The 20,288-nt window shown below is 40.6% G+C and overlaps 1 protein-coding gene across 25 annotated transcripts in view; it reads left to right on the top strand.

Annotated features, from left to right (window-relative positions):
* The window catches only part of elna (elastin a), a 91,051-nt gene that overhangs the window by 53,416 nt on the left and 17,347 nt on the right, over positions 1–20,288 (top strand). For 21 of the 25 annotated variants that reach the window (XR_006096474.1, XM_042413587.1, XM_042413586.1 and 18 more), the window contains 21 exons: positions 369–464; positions 865–891; positions 12,273–12,323; positions 12,531–12,599; positions 13,455–13,484; positions 14,509–14,562; positions 14,728–14,802; positions 15,167–15,214; positions 15,359–15,421; positions 16,349–16,372; positions 16,481–16,555; positions 17,677–17,718; positions 17,807–17,872; positions 17,967–18,017; positions 18,133–18,228; positions 18,437–18,472; positions 18,666–18,845; positions 18,954–19,052; positions 19,340–19,453; positions 19,968–20,066; positions 20,180–20,260. Coding sequence is in view for 24 of the 25 variants with exons in the window: in XM_042413587.1 (XP_042269521.1) it covers positions 369–464; positions 865–891; positions 12,273–12,323; positions 12,531–12,599; positions 13,455–13,484; positions 14,509–14,562; positions 14,728–14,802; positions 15,167–15,214; positions 15,359–15,421; positions 16,349–16,372; positions 16,481–16,555; positions 17,677–17,718; positions 17,807–17,872; positions 17,967–18,017; positions 18,133–18,228; positions 18,437–18,472; positions 18,666–18,845; positions 18,954–19,052; positions 19,340–19,453; positions 19,968–20,066; positions 20,180–20,260 (1,476 nt within the window). In the remaining variant the exon portion in view is untranslated. The remainder of the gene's footprint in view (positions 1–368; positions 465–864; positions 892–12,272; positions 12,324–12,530; positions 12,600–13,454; positions 13,485–14,508; positions 14,563–14,727; positions 14,803–15,166; positions 15,215–15,358; positions 15,422–16,348; positions 16,373–16,480; positions 16,556–17,676; positions 17,719–17,806; positions 17,873–17,966; positions 18,018–18,132; positions 18,229–18,436; positions 18,473–18,665; positions 18,846–18,953; positions 19,053–19,339; positions 19,454–19,967; positions 20,067–20,179; positions 20,261–20,288) is intronic. The other 4 variants (XM_042413581.1, XM_042413594.1, XM_042413602.1 and 1 more) reach the window with 4 other exon arrangements.

Here is a 20,288-nt window from a genome sequence, read left to right as displayed (position 1 = left end):
AAAAAGTGTAACATTTATGCTAACAAAAACAAGAAAAAAACAGATTGACTGTCAACACTACTTTGGTCAGATCTGGGGGAAACACATGGTGAGACTTCCTTGTCGCACCGCTATAACCTTAGAATAAATAAATCCTAGGAATACTGCTATGGCAGTAAATCATGTTTTTGGGGCCAGTCACTGTCATTAAGCCACTTTAACAGAAGATGTTATGAAGTTTGAGGTTTGAAAATGAGAGATTTCTCTCAACAATCCTAAATAAAGATGATTATGAAATGATGACATGACATGAACATAGTGGGTGATGATGATAACGGTGTCGATGTTGACAAGACCTAACACCTGTCTCTGTTGGACCCTGACAATAGGAGGTTATGGAGCTGGAGCACGTGGTGTGGGCACAGGTGGTTTGGTTCCAGGAGGCGTTGGACCTGGTGGCTATGGCGTTGGAGGATTAGGAGCAGGTATGAAAATAAAAAAACCTAGCAGATGTTTTTTTGTTTTAGCAGTGTCTGTCAGCATACAGCTGCCTTGAAGAACTGCTGTCATTACCCATATTCAGGCCTCTCACCAACATCTCAATATCTTTAATTGAAAACAGGCACGAATGCCTTTTGAAAAGAAAGACAAACATACAAATTGCAGCGGTCTATTTCGCAATGAAAACTATGTAAAACAGTGCCTGTAACCCATGTACATATGTCTTGACTCAATACAATACAAATTCATATTAACACAAAATGAAACAGGATTACCCAGTAAATCAAGACCATCTATGTATGTAAGGCATGAAAAATGCTTTATTATTGCAGGGCGAAAACATGACACAACTTACATTTTTTAAACTTGTTTTTCACCTAACAGGACCAGGCGGAAAGCCCCCTAAACCAGGTAAGTTGTAGCATTTATATTATTATGTTTTGTGGAAAGTGATGTTAAGTATGGGCATGTTTTATAGTATATGTGACAATAATTAGCAGGTGCATTGGATTTTTTTTATCATTTATATTTTGAAGATGTAGTCGCTGCCATGTGTTCTCTCACAGTGTACAGTAATAGCTTTAAAGTAATACTGTAATAGAAGTCAACAAGATTTCTTTTTTTTTACAACATGGAAAATTCCTCTGCATTACTTGGAGCAAAAAATGACGAAGTGCCCTGAAAGGAAGGAAACGGAATGTATTGTTATTGGGTGGATAAAGTAGGTTAATGTATAGAAAGCACTAAGTTCACACACTAGCAGCACAGGGAGAGCTGCACAGACGCAGGGCAATGCCTAAAGAGAAACAGTCTTTCAGAAACAGTTTTTCTTATCACTCCATGTTATCGCCAGGGTTGGTTTACACTGGCTTCGCAGCTGTTTCAGCCGTGCTAATTGGGTGGAACTTTACAGAGATTCCACCACTCCTACACCTTTGCTGTATTAGAGAGTGATGATTGGCAGAGTATAAACAGCCATCAACGCCTGCCAAACAATGGTGCCAGAGCACTGATTAATGTTATTGTAATGTTAGACCCTTACAATATCTGGAAACCTCCTTGTTGAAATTTACCACAGCCCTCCTCTCCGATACCGTACAGTATTTTCCTTTGCTGTATTTCAGTTTGAAGTACATTGGTGCTTTAGCAATGTTTAGCTGTCGTTTAATTTCCGTAAGCACCGCTGATACAATCTCAGCCTACCTCTATGTGCTTAGAAAGATAAGGAACACAGCAGACGTCTTATAGTCCTGATAACACATGGAGCGGGTTACAGAAGGGTCCCTCTGGAGTGCCCACCCCCACCCTCTGTCAAGAGGTGCAGGAGAGATTTTGTGAAAATGACCTAATATCCAGTATTTGGAGGAAGTTGATTTTGGCTGGGATCAGCAGTGTATTACTTGGGAAGTATTGCCTTAGCTTTTGTATGCATTCAAGTTCTGCCTCTCTCTCACAGCGTACATGACAGAATTTACATTAGTAAGAAAAATGCAAGCATATTACGTAAAAAAAAAGAAAAAGAAAAACTAACTTTCAAAATTAGAGCAATTTGGGTAGGGGTGCTCCCTTCCATACTCAGTACTAACACAGAGGCAACAGTTACAGTCACCTTATTTTAAACATTTTTGAAATGAGAGAGGCTTAAATTTACAATTACAATTTATTTGTTCAGTGATCTCTGAATGTTGGTTTCCATCAGTGGTGACTTTTTATATCAGTGACAGCATCCATCCAAATTTGGATATGAAACCTTTCTACATACCTTACAAGTATAAAGCTTCCATTACTATGCAAACGTACATCTAAAAGTTCACCAGCATGTAAGCCTCACACAATGGCAGGTTGAATCCATTTGCATCAGTTACTCAGTGTTTGGCTTGTGTCACAGAAAACATGCCAAAAGAAATTATGTCCTGCCAGCAAATGAAAAATTGTTGACCTTTTTTACTAATCTTTAATATATTAAGTATTGTGACAGTGATTCGGTTGCTAAAGAGACACACGCAAACACTGATGAACCAGTCTTAGAACTTGTACACGAACTTGCACACGTCGAAGGAGCTGCCATTCATTCTTATGTGGAAGCCAAGCAGTGACATTGCATTCCACTGATACGCACCTTGCCTGGCCAGTAATGGAGAACAGCAGCTGGCGATGTGAGTAGCGTGACTGCACTGAATTGCAGCGTAGCTCATGCAAGACCTTGTAAATGTTACACTAATTGTGAAGCCTGTCAGCATCCAGCTTTGACAATACACTGAAAGCTGGAAAGGGGAACTTTGTCTTTGTGAACAGCTGTTGAACACTGTCTTCTTTCCTGTTCCCTCAAGCAAAGGTGGATTCAATTCATGCTGTGATTGCCAAAACTTGGCTTTCGCAGACTAGCCTCATCACTTTCAGGCAGTGTGAAGGCAGCTAACAAGAAACATAAAGGTTACTGTTTTTGCTGTTGTTGTAGTCTTGTTTTAACATTACAACAGTCTGTTTTAAGTTGAAGAAGGATGTGTCTGGGTGGGATATCTACAGTTTGTGTCCAAGCTGAGCTTGCCTCCCAAATTGCCTCCCAAAGACGATAGAAACACAACATACTGTGTGTCCAACTTTCTCTCACTGTCGGAAACTGACATCAATCAATCCAAGAGTAATGAAAAATTATATAATTACAGTCTCTTTTAGTTTCCCACTGCTGAGATTATACTGTACGTATCATACAGTAGCTGGATGAAATACAGTAGTCACAACTGGGTTATTAATATTTTGTCCATCCCATTTAAATCAATAAGGTTAGACTAAATGTAAGAAATGTTTTTCAGTATGATCCAATATAACTAAACAGCATCACAAAAACTCTCTTAAACTGTTTTTTTTTTTTTTTTTAAAGAAAACCCTTATGAGGGAAGGATTTATTGCAGACCAGTTGTGGCAACTGAGTGTATATAGTCCTTACTCGCTGTATGTGAAGAGGGTATTGCTCATCTTTGGACAGGAAAGCTTTTCTCTAATGCTTTTAGTTTCATATTGCCTCCCCATTACCATTAAATAAACATAACAATACGAAGTAATGGAAAAATTGTGAAAGTAGTCCCATCTATTAGGTGCAAGATTAAATCATGTTTGGAAAGATGCTTGGACTGCAATACACATGTAATTTAAGATGATGGATTACATTGGTTAATGCAACTACATGTCTGCGAGTTGTTTTGTTCTGAAATCTTGGATCCTACGCTTTCTGCAAGGTCAGGCCAGTCTGCAGTAGCTCAGACAGGTGTAGCCTCTCATTGCAGAAAATACGTGGGCAGGTCTGGAGTTTTCACAGCCTGTTGGCAACTCTTGAGTCTATTTTGAAGCTGGTGTTCACTTTACAGCTTTTGCTAGGAATATTGCTCATGTGCAGCTACTGGGAAAATGGTTATTTTCACCACTGAAGCACCATTTTACAAGGTGTTGAATATTATGAGCACCTTTCTGTGATTTGAAATGCACAGCCCATCGATGCATCTGATTCTTCTGGTTCACCTTCTAACCTTCTGGTTCATATTGTTTGAAGAGGCACAAAGTGTACTTGCCTGCTTCACAACAGGAAGATTTGAGGATAGGTGGGGAAATGGAAAGGTAAAATGCAAAAGGGAGGACAGAGAAGAGACAGGGTGAAAGCAAAGAGGACAGAAAAGACCAATAACTCTTGCATACATACTGAATATATGTCATACTCATAAACCACTAACACACACAAACACACGTAGCATTATATGCGACACACATGCTTAGACAGCTTGCTGAAAAAGAGGAGACTGATAGATTGAGGTGAGGATGAAAGTGTTTAGCCAAAAGAAGATGAGCTTGGAAGAGGTCTCGTCTTCTGGAGCACACATGTTTTTTATTACCGCAGCTCAGACCTGTCCTCTGAGCTGTCAGAGAGTGGAAGCATCTGCCTGCGAATGTGGCTGACCCAGAGTGTATGTAAATATATTTGTGATCTTCATATGCGTGTTATTACAAGTGTGAGCACATGTGCACACACACATAGACACATAAATACTATCCTGTATCCTGATACTGTTTTGGGGAGATACTGTATCCCTTCTGGCCACATACACAGACACACACCTTAAATTAAGTGCTGCTTATTTAGACACTATATGAAAGATGGCATTTTCCTCGATTTATACCCACCTACATATCTTTCCTCCTAGTCTCCTCAATCTGTTTTACACCGAGTCTTAGTATCAAACTTTCGGTATCTTGGAATCTAAACTGTCTGCAGAGGAAATGATTTTTTTTTTTTTTTGTATCAGAGCCACACCACCCCCACACTCAACTCAGCCCACCCAATATACACGAACAGCCAACACAGCTTGTTTGTTCATATTGGAAATGTTGTTTTCCAAACAATCTTTCTTGGATGATGTCACCAGATGTTGTCGTTAGTGTCTTCCATAATCTCACTAATTCATCTCAAGAATATAAATGATATCAGAGTCAAGCAAGATAAGATAAAGCCTTTATTAGTTTTTATTGTTGTCCAATGAGTCATGCATGCCACACATTACAGTTTATAATATCATTATTATTATTATTATTATTCTCCCCAAATTGAACCAATACTTTGACTATGACTCAATAGCAGCCCCCCGGCCTTTCACCAACCTGCTCTGTGTCATGATTGTGTAGTTTTTCTATAGTGAGAATGTTACCACCAATGTATATTTTTCCCATGTTCACTGTATGAGTTAATGAGCCATCCTTTGGCATGCTCTGACAACCTCTCCCCTGCTCTGTTTGCCAGTACTGTAGGTCTGGAGCATGGACCATTATCCTTGTCCATCTGGCAGTACAGCCTAAGTGTTGTTTATATAGTCATGGAGAAATTTCACTCCATGAAGACAGATGGCCGGTTGAACGACCTGGTTGTAATCAGTGATAGAAATGGACTGTAGTCTGTTAGATCCGAGGTCCCGTTTAGACCTACTCTATGTGAAAAGGGCCCTGAGATAACTTCTACTGTGATTTGGCGCTATTTAAATAAAATTGATTGGTTGACTGAGTCGAAGAGTTAATAAGTCCATTTACAGAAGATCAGTGTTCTCAAATTTTGTGTCATGCCGCACCTCAGAAGCTGCAAAAAATTCATGCAACCCAACATGTAAATTGAAGCATGTTTTTAGACATAAAAGACACAAGAGACTCCCGCTACAGTATAAAGGCAATGAACTTGAGAGCGAGATAGATATCTACATATTTTCATGTTGGCTCGAACAACCTCACCTGTTTTTATTTTCTTCCCTGTCAAAAATGTGTCCATCTAGGCAACAGTACATGTTTTATTGCCTGAATAAATTTTGTTAACTTGAATCTTTCCAGCCTTTCTAGCATCAGAGCGCTCGCATGACTCATCCATCATCATTTAGAAAGTCACTGCAAAAGGTGTCCTCGAATGTCATTCATTCTCATATTAGTATCTATTAAATCTTATGTTCCCAGCGGGGTTTTCCTCATTTTTAAAGTATATTTTGAAATAATGTGTGTCACCCAAAGTATCTAACCCCAGTAAAATGTTTTGTTTTTCCTCTATTTCTCAATACTTGTCAGGTCCCAGTGCTGGACTAAATGCCTTATGAAGATGAATGGTGTTTAAATGACTTTAGACCTATAGGCCTTCTTCCTTCCTTCTACCCTGCAATTACCTTTTACAACAGCTTTTCAGCGGTCAATGACACAATTTATCTTCTTGTTTTCCATCCTATTGTATCCCACATGTTTGCCATAGTGAAATGTGTCAGATGGCTGCACTATGATCATAGCCATTATAATGACGGAAGAACTTGGAAAGTGCTTTTAAGGCTGACTCGATGAATCTAACGTCAATGTTTTAATGTGCATGTTCTGAGTTGAGCCGACCTGTTGAACAATGGTCTTTTTTCCCAACCCTGAGTTGTCAGAAAAGTATTCAGTGGAAGGGCAGTTAGTTGCATATGTGGACCATCTGGGAGAGGAAACACACTTGGCCAATTCTACATACCATGGCCAAAGGCTGCATTTGTTAACTGGTTTTCTTGCCCTATGTATCATTTGCACAATTGATCTTCTCTAGACATTGTACATACTGGCCAGAAATTTGCAGTTTTTCAAAACTGGATTCCCTAAGTGCACGTGTACTCTGTGTACTATACTCTAATGCTTGCAGTGTGCTTCTGCCTTATCTGCGTGCCTTTACAGTACATGCTGTGAGTGTGTGCGCCAAGCCAAAATGTGATGGTATGAGCACTGGGGTTAGGGATACTCTTCAGACATATCCAGGGGCTCAGTGTTGGCGGAGCAACTGTGACATTCCTTTAGAGGAGGATAAAAAGTAGAATAGCACAGCCTCTCAACTCTCACAGAAACAAGCAAAAGCGAGAGTTGTTTGGTTGGATTGAAAGCTTATAGCATGCTCTGTTCTGTATGAGTTGTAGCATAAATAATGATATCACAAACTCAGTGGATATGGTGTCCAAATTAGCACAGTTTGAATTAAAGAACAGCAGTGATGTCTTTACACAGATGTATTTGAAATAAGGCATGTCTTTTCAGATTTGTGCTGAGGTGAGAGACTCTCAAGGACTCAGGCTGGTGAGGTCAGTCAGCAGCAGACGTCACTGGGCAAGGCAGCCAGATTTGGCGTGGTGGCAGTGCTTGTAATCCACATACGAATGGTTACTCTTACATTTACTGTTAATTTTGAGCCATTTGCAAGAATTGCTCCCCGCCTCAGAGATGAAGTGTGTGTGTTCTGATGCCCAAGTGTGTGGGTTGGTGAGACCCTCCAAAGTTGATTCATCAGTGTAAGTGCTTACCACATAACAAAACCGAACTATCCTTTTTAGTATGATGCAAGTGCCCCTTATAAAAGTAAAACTGGCCACCCATTACAGCAATGACTAAGTACACCAACTTAACAGTTTGTAAGTCCAGTTTTATTACATAGATTTTTACCTGGATGTTTTCCCAAAAGCAGAAATGTAAAAAGAATGAGGCAATCTGAGACCCTTCCCCTGTTTGTCTGTAGGAGCTCTGACAGTTGTGCACTTGGGGTTATCTGGCAAGGAGGGAGGCTGAGGCTCTGAGACCTCTCATTGATAGTGTCAATGACTGCATGGAAAAGGAAAGCGAAAACAATAAAAGGCTTGCCGCCAAAGTCGGCTGGCTCACACCAGCCAGCGGGGGAGAGATTTTGTGTGTAGTGGTGTGACAGTGTGAATACTTAATTAGTCCAACATGTGACTAGTTCTGCTTCTCAAAGCTCGGTGGCCGTGACTGACAGCACAGAGAACCTGTAAGTGACAAGGAGCAGGGGAGGTCACAGGAGAGGGAGGGGAGAGGCAGCAGGGGGAGCTTCAGTGTCTCCTCTTGTCTCACGCGATCTGGAATCACTATAACATCTCGCATCACTCTGCTATCATCCAGCTTATCCTGCGTCACCTCGTAAGAATGCAATCTATCCACCAACTTGGAAGTGGAACAGTGTGATAATGTGATACTGATAAAAATCTGGTGTCATGGCTGTGAAGGACATAATGATGGGCTTTGTTTTCAAAGTGAAAATTTATATGGGACCACAGCCGAAGAACAGAATCTGCCTGTCAATCACGGTAAAAGGTCGATTCTCTGGAGACCTCCCACAGTCTTTGAAGATGAAGTTATCATAAAGATTTTCCATCACATTACAGAAATTGCATCATTTTCTTTGCCATAGCACACCTCTGTGCTTCTTGCAACTACCCTTTACCTTTTGTATGTTTGTGGTTGAATGGTTTGTAATGTTTATACAGCAAGCTGAACACAAGACTCAAGATGTGTCATTCTTCTGTGACATGCCTGTCAGTTTTACAACTCTGATGACAGTTGTAAAGGGATGTCTGAGTTGTAATTCTTTTACACTGTCTTTCTTTACACAAACATTTGTTCTTAGACTACTTCCCTGGTTAAATATAAGCTAAAACAAAGAATACAGTGAAAAACAGATCCCCAAAATTTCCTGGACATTCCAGAGCTGCAGCTCCGAAGTCTGCTCTCGGCGCGTCTGCCGTCAGTTACAGTGGATCCCTGCCATGGAATTCTTAGCTCTCTTAAATTAAACCCTTCACCAGGCCCAGCTGGTTCACGAAGCAGAGAAAATGGGAAAGGGGGAGGAAAAGGGAGGAGATGGAGAGAGGCAAGCAAATCCATCTTTCACTTCTCACGTTTGGCTTCCTCTGGCTGCTGCTATTAACACCTCATGTCTGGTCGGCGCAACCCCTTTGACACCGACTGGAGAGGAAAGAGCAAAAGAAAAGAGAAAATGATGGAGAAACAGGGAGAACAAGAGTAAGAGAAAGAGACTGAGGGCCGAGGACAGTGTTTTGATTAATGTCTTGTATTCCTCGGGTTCTGAAATAGATGATTACCTTACCTAACCCCAGTGGAGAATGAGCAAGACGTTTCAATTGTGAGATTGAAACCAGATATTTCTGTTCGCTCTGGCTCATATCCATCACTTGTGCTGGACCTGAGTTTGAGAACATGACTGGTGACTGAAAGAACTAGCCACGCTGTCTGGCCAGTTTTACTCTAATGTCAGTCTTCAGTTTTAATACCAAAGCTCACGACATTATACAGCAGGAGGTAATGAATATGGCAACCTGTCCCTCATCACATTTTCATCTCTCTGAAAACAAGACTCCCTCTTTGTCAGAGGAGGTCTAGACATTCGATTACATGCGTACCCTAACTGAGATCATTCTTAAACCAGTCACCACAAATGAATCACCACTGTTGGGCGGCGCTCAATTATTCACCACCACACCATCCCAAATTTCACCTCAACAACCTGCTGATGCACTTGTCACTGCGCAGCTGTGAAAGCTAGTGGTCTTTTCTGAATGGAAACTGGCTATTAAACAATGTTTCTGTCAACTTTTTTTTGGAAATCTAAATTGAGGGAAACTATGATGCATTGCGGTCCTGCATCACTTACCTTCCAACTTCCTTGGCCCCCAGTTCTCTCTCCTGTGTAGTATTGGATTTCTGTCCCTTCCATCTTGTGTTCAGAGCATTGACCTTTTCGTTGGGTTCCTCTGTCTGTGGTCCAAAGGCAGTCAGGGTTTCAAGTGGTCTCTCGGGCTTCCCATTATGCCTTGAGGGTCACCGAGAAAATTAGCCACTACATTGGTGTACAGAAATCCTTCAACTTGTCAGCAATCAGCAAAATACTGGGAGCAGCACCAAAGAAAAGCTATGATTTGATATCAGGGTCATGGCGCAGACTTTCCATGTGTGTGGTTCATGACAACAAACAACATTGGTGTAGGCTTCCAATAATGTGTGAGCTAAGACAGGTCTATTTGTGTGAGCTGACGTGCTCTAGTAATAGTAGTCCAACAAAAGCATGCTTGTTTGGGCTGACAAGATGATGTAAATATGACTAAACAGAGAGCTTTTGTACGAAAATTCAACCTTCCATCTTCCAAATACTGTATACAATCAGTGAACAGATGCCAAACCGACAAAAGTCCAGATTTTGTTAGCGTGTCCTCTCACTGTGAAACTGAAAATACACAACCTCCAGGGTAATATTTTTTACTTGAGAGCGTTTTATTTTCCCAATGTCTAGTGATGTCAGAACCACAGACATTTTCTTTTCTTTTCTTTCTTATCTAAACCTCGTGTCTGCCCAAGGCCTGCACTCATGGTCACACACACAGACGCATGAGCTTACAGGCTGACTTCTGCATGTCTGCATTTTGTCTCCTGATCTCAAATCAAAAAGCTGAGCTCAACGTGGCAGGTGCTGGTCGACCCTGAGCTCGACTGCAAGAGCCAGGCTGGGTCATGCACATGTGAGCACAGGTGGGCCAGATGATGGATGCACAAGCTAAGAGTCTCCACAGTACTGCCTGTCTTCACTCTCTTTTCATGTTTCTCTCCCATTGAAATGCATAATCTCTCTGTTGCGCACACTGTGCTCTATATTTCCAACACTCACTGATACACATACACCTCAGACTACCCAGGGAAACTAATGATCTGATGGGAAGACTAGACCTCTACAGTTTGAATTAAAGAAACATTTTACGTTAGACTGATGGACTTAAGGCATCCGCAATGCTCCAAATATCTTGTAACTACTTTTGTGTCAATTTCCTGTCAGCTCCTTCTGTGGTATGTGGAGCACACTGATAAAAAGGAGACAAATGAGACAGATTTCTCGTGTCAGCCTGAGAAACAATGGAAAAGGGAAAGCCCTGGGTCAGTCTGATTTATATAAGAATTGATTACGGTTGTTATTACTTGTGTGGCGTGTCTGGGGATAGTTGAGTAATGGAGGAGACTCACACTGAAAGCTTTGAAGGAGATGGATTATCGCAAGGATGCTTAGGTTAGCGTCTGGGCTCACATTGCATACTCAAGTGTGTTTTCCAAGCCCTTGGCGAGGCCAGTGCCCACATTTGTTTTGACTAGGTCAAGAAACTCCACACTTCCATCTTTCTCTCTGTCTCTCTCCCAGCACATTCCTGCTCCTCGTCAGTATCATTACCTGCACCCAGCAAATTGCTGGACAGACTCCGAGCTCTCACCCTCCTGTCTGATCTGTCTCTCTCTCTTTCTCTTGTCCAGCTTGTTTCCCATGCTTCGTTGTTCTCACCCCAGATTTTTTGGCTTACAAGTATTGATGAAAACAAGTTCCTTGGTGGACTAATTTGTTGGCAGCGTTTGAATTTCTTCTTGTTTCAAAAAGTACTCCAACATATTTGTCTCTGATCGGAGAGCTTGTTCGACACACAGCTTCTTTTAATACAGCACTGAGATCCATGTTCTTAATCACGGGATCCTGTATGTTAGCCCAAAAACATCACTTTGACTGTATCTGGAGATACTTTAGTTCCACTCAATGAATCTTGCTGTCAGTAATAGCCATCCCTCACTTACTTTTTTCATATACTGTATATACTCTATTTTACTTGAATTATAGCAATTTTTATGTTTTCAGTTTTCTGCCAAAGGTAAAGAATGTAAGGAAAACTAATTCTACAACTCCTATTGACAGATGTCTTCTTTACTTTTTAATTGATACTCGGTTTCCTTCAGCCTTACGATTAAAGTAGTGTCCAATTTTGAGTCACCCAATGGCACATGTAAATATGCACATTTCAAGATTCATTGCTAAGATAAATCATAAGGTAAGTTTAATATTCTCTGAATGTTATCCTGAACTTTGCCTGTTCAATGGGCTCCCTTGGCCCATTAGATACTAATTTTAAGGATCTATAATACTCTTTTAATCTATGAGCAGGTGGTGAACAGTTTACTCCATGTCATTCCCCTCTTTACACACTTTTTCCATTTCCTTATCTTCTTCTCGCATTTTTTGTTGTCAGCAAGCGGATATCCAAGCTGGGATATGACTTTATTCATGCGTCAAGTCAAGCCAAAGGCTTTTGACACCCATAGATTAGTTTGCAGCTCTTGGTCACAGAAAGATCAGACTGCTCCCTCCAGTGTTTAGAATACAACATAACCAGATGGACAACCCTTTTTGATCTTATGTCTATCATGTTTCTTAGTCAGTGGGTTCAGCTCTTTCCCCTTCGCCCAAGGTTCAGACCTTGGCTCTAGAAACATAAATGTGAGTGTTCTCAATCAAACTTAATTAGGCACATATGATATTGTGTCATATTTTGTGTGCTTTGTTTTTTGAGATGTACAGTGTGTAGTCCTTGCAGGTCCTTGAAAATGTTCTGATGTAAGACTGAGTGGTTGATTTCTTTCCTATTCAGGTTATGGCAGTCTAGGAGTTGGTGGTCTTGGAGCTGGGGGCCTTGGAGTAGGTGAGTACTTGAAGCCTGAAACTGAAACTGGAGTTCGTGGTTTGTGTGAGTGTAACACTAAGTTGACATTTGGTTTTCAGCGTAATATCTGAAGAACCAAAGAGCACACACTGAGGTTTCGCGCCAACAATGTCAAATGTTTTTGAAAGTTTACATTACACTAAAAGCCAGCATGTTCACTCACCTTTGCCCCTTTGTTTCATTTAGGTGGTTATGGAGGATATGGTGGCACTGGGGGCTTCTTCCCAGGGGCTGGACAGAAGGCTGCTAAAAGAGGTAAAGCAGATGGCTAATGAAAAAAAAGCTATTATTTTTTGATAAGTCAATTACACCAGCACACAGCAGAACCCAGACAACTGATGTTAGTTCAGTGCATTTTGCGGAGACAGACACGTGCTTCAGCTGTTTACTGTAGATTCGAATCCTGGCATCTTTTGTTAATGGATGCTTCCATTGGACGCAACAACAGGTGAACATATCACACACAGTGGAGCGCTTTTTCCTTGAATTCAAACCAAGCATTTCCTCAAAAACTGTTTGTTGCTTAAGGCCAAGTAATTTTACTAGAAGCTGGGGATCATCAAACACAATGACAGTATGGAATATTGTCTGTGCACCAGACGCTGAACATGTTCCACTTGCTTGTTTTGAGTTGTTTGGTTGCAGTGATATCATGTGGCAAACTTTCCCTTCTAAGTCACAGTAAATATGTCTAAAATCCCAGGTCCCTAACTTTAGCTCTAAAATTTCCATTTGGGATTGTGAGCATTTTTGCAGAAGTGGAGTGGAGCTTGAGATGAAGAATTTAGCTTTAGAACCAGAAAGATCACTTCTTCTGGACATTAAAAGAGCTTTTGTGTGCTTTATTGCAAACTCCAGTGCTTGAAAATTCATACATGAAGCATCAGTTATCAATATAGAAATCATATACATTAACTATGTTTACTTACATATCACGCAGGCTTTTGTGGTCACCTGCCCAGGGATGACCTCCTGCTTTGCTCAGGAAGGGATTATGAGTCTCAACTAGTCAAATATTCAACTTCTGTTCAAGCATTGTCCCAGGCTGAGAACAGTTTTTCTGATGAATACTGTTACAAATGAATACTGTTCTTGTTGTCCTAAACACAGGTGCTGGAGGCCCTCTGCTACCAGGAGCAGGTAAGCTCATTCTTGGCCTGATGACAGACCATTGCACAAACTTAAAGTGTGCTCAATACTGATACATCTGCATGCATGCATGCTAGGAGAAAGCCAAAACGAATGTTTCACATTAATGCTAACTCACGAAAAACAGAGTTTGGCACAGAAATGTACATTTTTATCATGTACCTGTAAACTTTAGACAGTTTGTACTTCAGTGGAGCCAGCGTGACCTCAAAGTCTGTGCTTGTATGTGCGCGTGATTTGCTTTTAATTAGGCGGGCTGATTAAACATGGACTCCGGAGGGTCCAATCATTACCAGGACTTCACTATGGCAAAGAGCCTTCTCTTAAGTATTGGTTGGCAGTAACAAAACTTTAGTCTCTAGAATCAGTCAGTGCTCTTTTCATGATGCTCAAAATAACATGTCATTCCTCTGAAAGAGCACAGATAAAACAAAACCTTCCCTTGCCAAACTTTTCCTCACCTAATCTCCCAGGCCACATACTTAGAGGCAGTGCGCAACGTCTGTCCGGCAAAGTATGGGGAATTTAAGATTAAAAAATGAAAATAAAAAGGTTTAAACAAATAAACGGTTGTGTTTTATCCTGCTGCCAAGCTCCCTTACAAGTGAAGCTGACAGCTCATTTCCTGCATGAGGGGATAGCCAAAGAAATGAGGCATTTGATGAGGCAAGGCAAATGCCATGCATACTGGCTGCCTCTCTTGATTAGATTAAAAGTCAGCCATGTTGCTTTTGATCATGGAGTGATGACAGACTAGAAGGGTCCAATTAGCTGCTCTTAATACCAATGGTCAGTGTAGGTATCTGGCTCCCTGCTGAAGAGGTCAAACTGGCACGATGCATAAACCTGTTCATTATGGCTTTTTCACAGGGCCCTCTAGTGGCCATGGGATGTATAACAACGTAACTCACAATACAAGATTTTCTTAAGTAATGTTCACAGATGTATAACATTTAAACCTTAAATTGTTTTCATAGAGTTTATATTTATATCTGAACACTTTGCCTTGGAACAGGAACAGGAGTAGTGCCAGGAGGAACAGGAACTGGAGCCGCACTGCCTGCTGGAGGCAAGACACACAAGCACATCACATAACCCTTCCCGTTTTCTCATCTTATAATTTTATTTTGCTCTGTTTTCTTTGAAAAGCGAATGTGATGTTTGCTCCAGCTTGTGTTAAATTGTTTGTCTTACTCCCTTGGAGTAACATAACATTTCATCTTTTTTTTTCCAGCCCCTGTCCTTCCTCAGACAGGCCTCCCAGGAGGTGCTGGTGTTGGAGCGGGAAAGAAAGCCGCGAAACTGCCAGGTTTTGTAGTTTGTTTTTTAAATATACTAATGATGTTTTACAAATTAAGGGTCTGCAGTGTTATGTTGGCCATGTTTATGTGAGAATGAGATAATATGCCTTTTGTTTAAATCAGCTTCATCCGTAACACTATACTCGAAGCATTTCTTTACAAGACCTAGATTACTCAACTCAGTTTCGAAATAATTTTAAACAAAACAGTTCTGAAAGAAAAGAAAAATAATTCTGTAACATGTCAGCAGCACCTGTTGTCATGAATCCACACAGAAAACAAAGCTACGCCTTCGTTTGCATGCCAGATCATTTGCACATATTTGAATATGGAATGAAAAGTGCAGTTCTGTCCTCTCATTGGTTGTGGCAGGTGTTGGTGTGCCAGGACTTTACCAAGGTGGATTGGTACCAGGAAAAGGTGTGTCACTTTCATTGATTCATCTCAGACACTATACTGACACTTGCTATTGTCTTTTATTATGTGGATTGTCACTGGTTTTGCAAACAAGCACTTTACAAGTATTTAATGTGGCTGTTCTGTGATTGGTTATGGCTCCCTCAGGGTTTGGTGGACGTGGAGTTCTGCCAGGAGTAGCCACTGGCACTGGCCTGACTCCCAAATCAGGTAAGGTGTAGCATTTTAGTCATGAGTGTTGGCTGATTTTGAATTTATCTCATTGGAATTGAATAACACTTGCATTTTATTTTTTAACACAATTTTTATTGCCTGTTAAAGTAATATGAATATGGGGAGCACAGCAGCTCAAAGCGAAATAATATAAAATACAAAAATACAATATACACAACTGGTTCACAATATTAGACTTTAGTCTGTAACACCAAATTTTGCAGCCAAAATGTCGAGAGGAAACAAATAGGCCTATTCAAAACTCATAATTATATTTGAAAAGTGTTTCTCCTGTAACTTGATTAGACCATGTCCAGAACATCTGAGCCAGCGGTGCTGGAAAAAGCCCACAGCACTCACATGAAGGATCTATATTTAGGAATATTTCATTAAACTTATATTTAGACCAATTTAATCAATCTAACACCTTGAACTGTAAGAGTCAATGTGTAGGACTCCTTCCTAGTGCACTCCTCTTAGATCTCCTTGCCCAAGTCCTCCTGCCTGACCTGTCTCGATGCTGCACAGTTTATTATCCTATAAAACAGTTTTATTGTTTGCTAGAAACATCAGTTCCACAGAAGTTAGTTTGCTTAATAAAGGTCACCACCTACATGTATTCTCAACCTGAGTTTCCTTGTATATGAGATGAAACTAAATCAGGAAGAGATCCAGTATCTGCTTTTCACCTGAATCATAAAACATTTGAACAGAGTATATTGTGTTTTCAGCCAAGTGTTGTATGAGCTGTCAGTTATCGCTGGGGATTTTTATCATGTTGTATTCAAGCAGCTTTGTCCACTGCTATGCTCTGTTTAGCATTTCTTGTGTTTTTCTCAGTGTCAGAATTCTAGTATTTGCGTTCAAACATTGATTTTCCTTCATCTGTGCATCTGATTGGATGTTGTCATTTCTCTTATGCAGTTGGACAGACAGGTCCAGGAGCAGGTAGGCCTTTTTTATGATTATTACTGTATTTAAAAAAAACCTATTTGTGTTTTTGTCTGTATTACTGGTATTAGCTGGTAAGGATTTAAACTTTTTGTCCCTTAACAGCAGGTCGCGGGTATGGTGGACAGTTACAGCCAGGAGTGTTCCATGGATACCCCCTCAAAACACCCAAAGTTCAAGGTGTGATCTGAATCTAGACAGTAACTGTGGTTTACAGGTGGTTGCATTTGTCCGTTCACTGATTTGTTCATAGCGAGTATTTGAACCTTACAGTTCTTTTTTCTCCAGAATAAAGACAGTCTTACTCGCCTTATGGCCTGATAACCAATGGGCACTTCTATGGGTACCACCCTAAGGTTTTCTATGGTGGGTTTATCACTGATTGTTTCTGCAGAGGGAGATCTGTCTTTGGGGCCCCAGAAAGATTATTTTCATTTTGTTCCATTTGTCAATTTTCTGATGGCCCCAAAAACAGAACATGGCTGCTTTGTAGAGATTCCCACAGCAATGCTGCTCTGCTGCTAGCCCTACAGTAGAGGAGAAAAATGCTGCTACTAAACTTTGCCACAATGTAGCTAGCTTGCCAACTCACCAAGTTGCTGCAAAATTCCATAAATGAAAAGATGACAGGTTTTACGAAACTGAATATTCAGAGGTTCATGTACGAGTATTCCCCTGTAGAAAGAAGATTGTATTGTTATAGTACAGTTATATAATCACTGAATTGGCAGTTAGGCCTTTAATGTACTGTCTTAAGTTATTTTCTCACATATTTGCTTAGATAGATAGATAGATAGATAGATAGATAGATAGATAGATAGATAGATAGATAGATAGATAGACAGATAGATAGATAGATAGATAGATAGATAGATAGATAGATAGATAGATAGATAGATAGATAGAGCACTACTGCAGAGAGGATACAAATGAACGATGAGCAAGTCAAAGAATCAATCATTGAATATGCGTGCGTCTCTCTGGATCCAGGCGGTGCTATGAATCAAAAAACACATAAAATACACCAAACTTCACTGTTTGCAAACTCGCTGAAAAGCATAATTGTGCTGTGGCAATGACCTACTTGGCTGAAATCTTAACATTTACTGGGACTCACTAACCTCTTTATTGGTTAAATGTAATTGTGAACAGTTGCTTTTATATATTTTAAAGGAATATGGACATTCTTAGAGTAATTGTCAAATTAATGACATTCAAAACAGTTACACTGGATTTTAAAATGATGGTCGATCTGATCATGTGTGCACACGCATTCTGCCTCATCATCTTTTTCTCTTCAGGTGCTTATGGAGCAAAACCTGGAGGAGGCAAACTTCCCTATGGTACAAATACTTTTTCACATTTTGGAAAAGACTTGGTATAATCATGGAAATCCAAGAGTTAATGATGTGTCACATTACAATGTTTCAGGTTATGGTGGCTTTGGAGCCGGTGGAGCTGGACTTCCAGGAGGGAAAGGATATCCTGTTGGAACTGGTGTGTGTTTTTTTATGAATATACTGTTAATTGATGCAGAGTAGAAAGGTAGAAAAGACCAAAATCTCTCTCATGTTGTTTTTCTTTTCTTCAGGAGTGGGGCCCAGTGGCATCTCTCCTGCTCAAGCTAAAGCTGCCAAATATGGTAATCTACAACATTCACTAACCAAGACAACACTTTCCTATCATTAAAATATTTTGCAAGTTGTGTAACATTAGTTCACATTTGTATCTGACTGAAGTATGTGCTCTATGCTCAGGTTTGGGTGTTGCTGGAGGAGTTGGTGGTGTGGGAGGTGTCGGAGGTGTTGGCGGTGTTGGTGGTGTTCCTGGCGCTGGTGGACTGTATCCAGGAGGTATAACATCTAGCAAAAGACATACAAAACAAGACTAAAAATCAAAAGCCATGCTAGTGGTCTCATGACTAAAAAACCCATAGAACAGTTCAGTGGTGGAAAATATTGAGACAACTTTGTTAATCTTAGATCCTCACCTCTAGAAATGCATAAATTTCAATTTCTACTGATGTTATCATATGCTTCCACATCTTTTCATATTTTCCAGCAGGCTATGGGGCTGGTGCCAAGGCTGCTAAATATGGTGAGAACTCTCACATTTTTGCATATCATGGAAGCATTTTTACAACCACATTCTCAAACATCGTAGTTACTTTCATCCTATAAGTAGCTGAAAAACATATTGCCAGTACTTCACATTACCTTTTGTTTTGAAGAACTTCTCAATTTATGTTGACACATTTTAACTGTTTGTTCCACTGCTGTCCCCTGGGCAGGACTAGTACCAGGAGGAGTACCAGGAGGAGTACCAGGGGGTGTACCAGGAGGTGTACCAGGGGGTGTACCAGGAGGAGCACCACTTGGAGTACCAGGAGGAGTTCCAGGAGGTGTTCCAGGAGGAGGTCCAGGATTACCACTTGGTGGATATTCACCAGCAGCCAAAGCGGCTAAATATGGTATGGTGTATAAATGGCATTGACACCATAAAGCACTTTTTTTTAACTTAAAATTGTTTGGTTATAAGCTTTGTTTTTCTTGCCCTCACTTGGTCATGTGTGCTGAAGGACTAGGAGCAGGAGGAGTAGGAGGACAAGCAGGACTAGGAGGGACAGGAGGACATGCAGGATTAGCAGGAGCTGCTGCTGCCAAAGCTGCTAAATATGGTATGGTCATTTTTTTGTCAACTAAAGAGAAAATTCTGTTAAAACCTTTTTTTCTGCTTTACTCAGGTGTGTCATATATATATATATATATATATATATATATATATATATGTCTGTTTTTGGACAGTACAGTGCACCTATAGACACCCAATAACACAACAAAAGCCTCTTGTTCTTACTGTATTTACTTGATGTTAATGCCAGCAAATGCACTCCAAATTTACTATTTTTAACCACAACACCAGCTTTACCTGAAAAGACTTGTTAAATAAATGTGTCTTTTACAGGAGTAGGAGGACTGGGAGGCGTAGGAGGACTGGGAGGAGCAGGAGGACTGGGAGGAGCAGGAGGATTGGGAGGAGCAGGAGCATACTCGGCTGCTGCTAAAGCTGCTAAATATGGTAGATTACTATTCATAACTTGCAATGTTTCTCTGGTTGGATTTTGATTCTTCTTAGCGGCAGTACCCAGTGAAGTGTAAGGCCAGTAAAGAAGCCTGAGAGGGGCAGAGACTGGACACAGAGGAGTTGTGGTCCAATGCAGTAGTCTGATTGTTGTATGGTCTATTTTAAGCTTTGACAAGACTATAGTACCTTTGAAATGCCCAGCAACTCAACAGTCTTGACAGGACTCAAACCTGGCCCCCTGGTACCCACTACTGCAAGTTTAATAGAGTCTGCTTGATAACACTTTCAGATGCAAAGCAAGTGAAATAAAATACTGTTGCTGTAATCTTACATGTGTTTATGTAATGTGCACATGGAAGTCTCAAAAAGTCTGGTCAGGTGAACAAGACCATAAATTGTTCTTAATTGTTGCCACTACTCTAAATTTAATGGCCAGCAAACTCTCCCCAAATTCACTAAACTAAACCATACCACCAGCTTTACATGGACATAAATGTGTCTTCCACAGGAGCGGCAGGACAGCAAGTGGCAGGAGGACTGGGAGCTGGAGGATACCCTGCTGCTGCTGCTGCTGCTGCTGCTGCTGCAGCTAAAGCTGCTAAATATGGTAACTACAATTAACACTCTTAATAGAAAAAAATATTGCTGACCAAATGAATAGTCTCTCAAGTAGAATTTTATGTGAATGTGCATTATTACATGATTATTTTTTAATAAAAGGTCCAGGTGGTGCAGGGGTATATCCAGGTGGTGCTGCAGGAGGAGTTCCTGGAGGAGTCCCATTTAGACCAGGATATGGATGTAAGCCCCTGAGACAGATATTTTACTA

Source organism: Thunnus maccoyii, chromosome 6 (genome assembly GCF_910596095.1).
Source record: "Thunnus maccoyii chromosome 6, fThuMac1.1, whole genome shotgun sequence".
Classification (NCBI taxonomy): domain Eukaryota; kingdom Metazoa; phylum Chordata; class Actinopteri; order Scombriformes; family Scombridae; genus Thunnus; species Thunnus maccoyii.
Note: the sequence above shows the minus strand (reverse complement) of the source record. Positions and strands in the feature narration are given on the sequence as shown.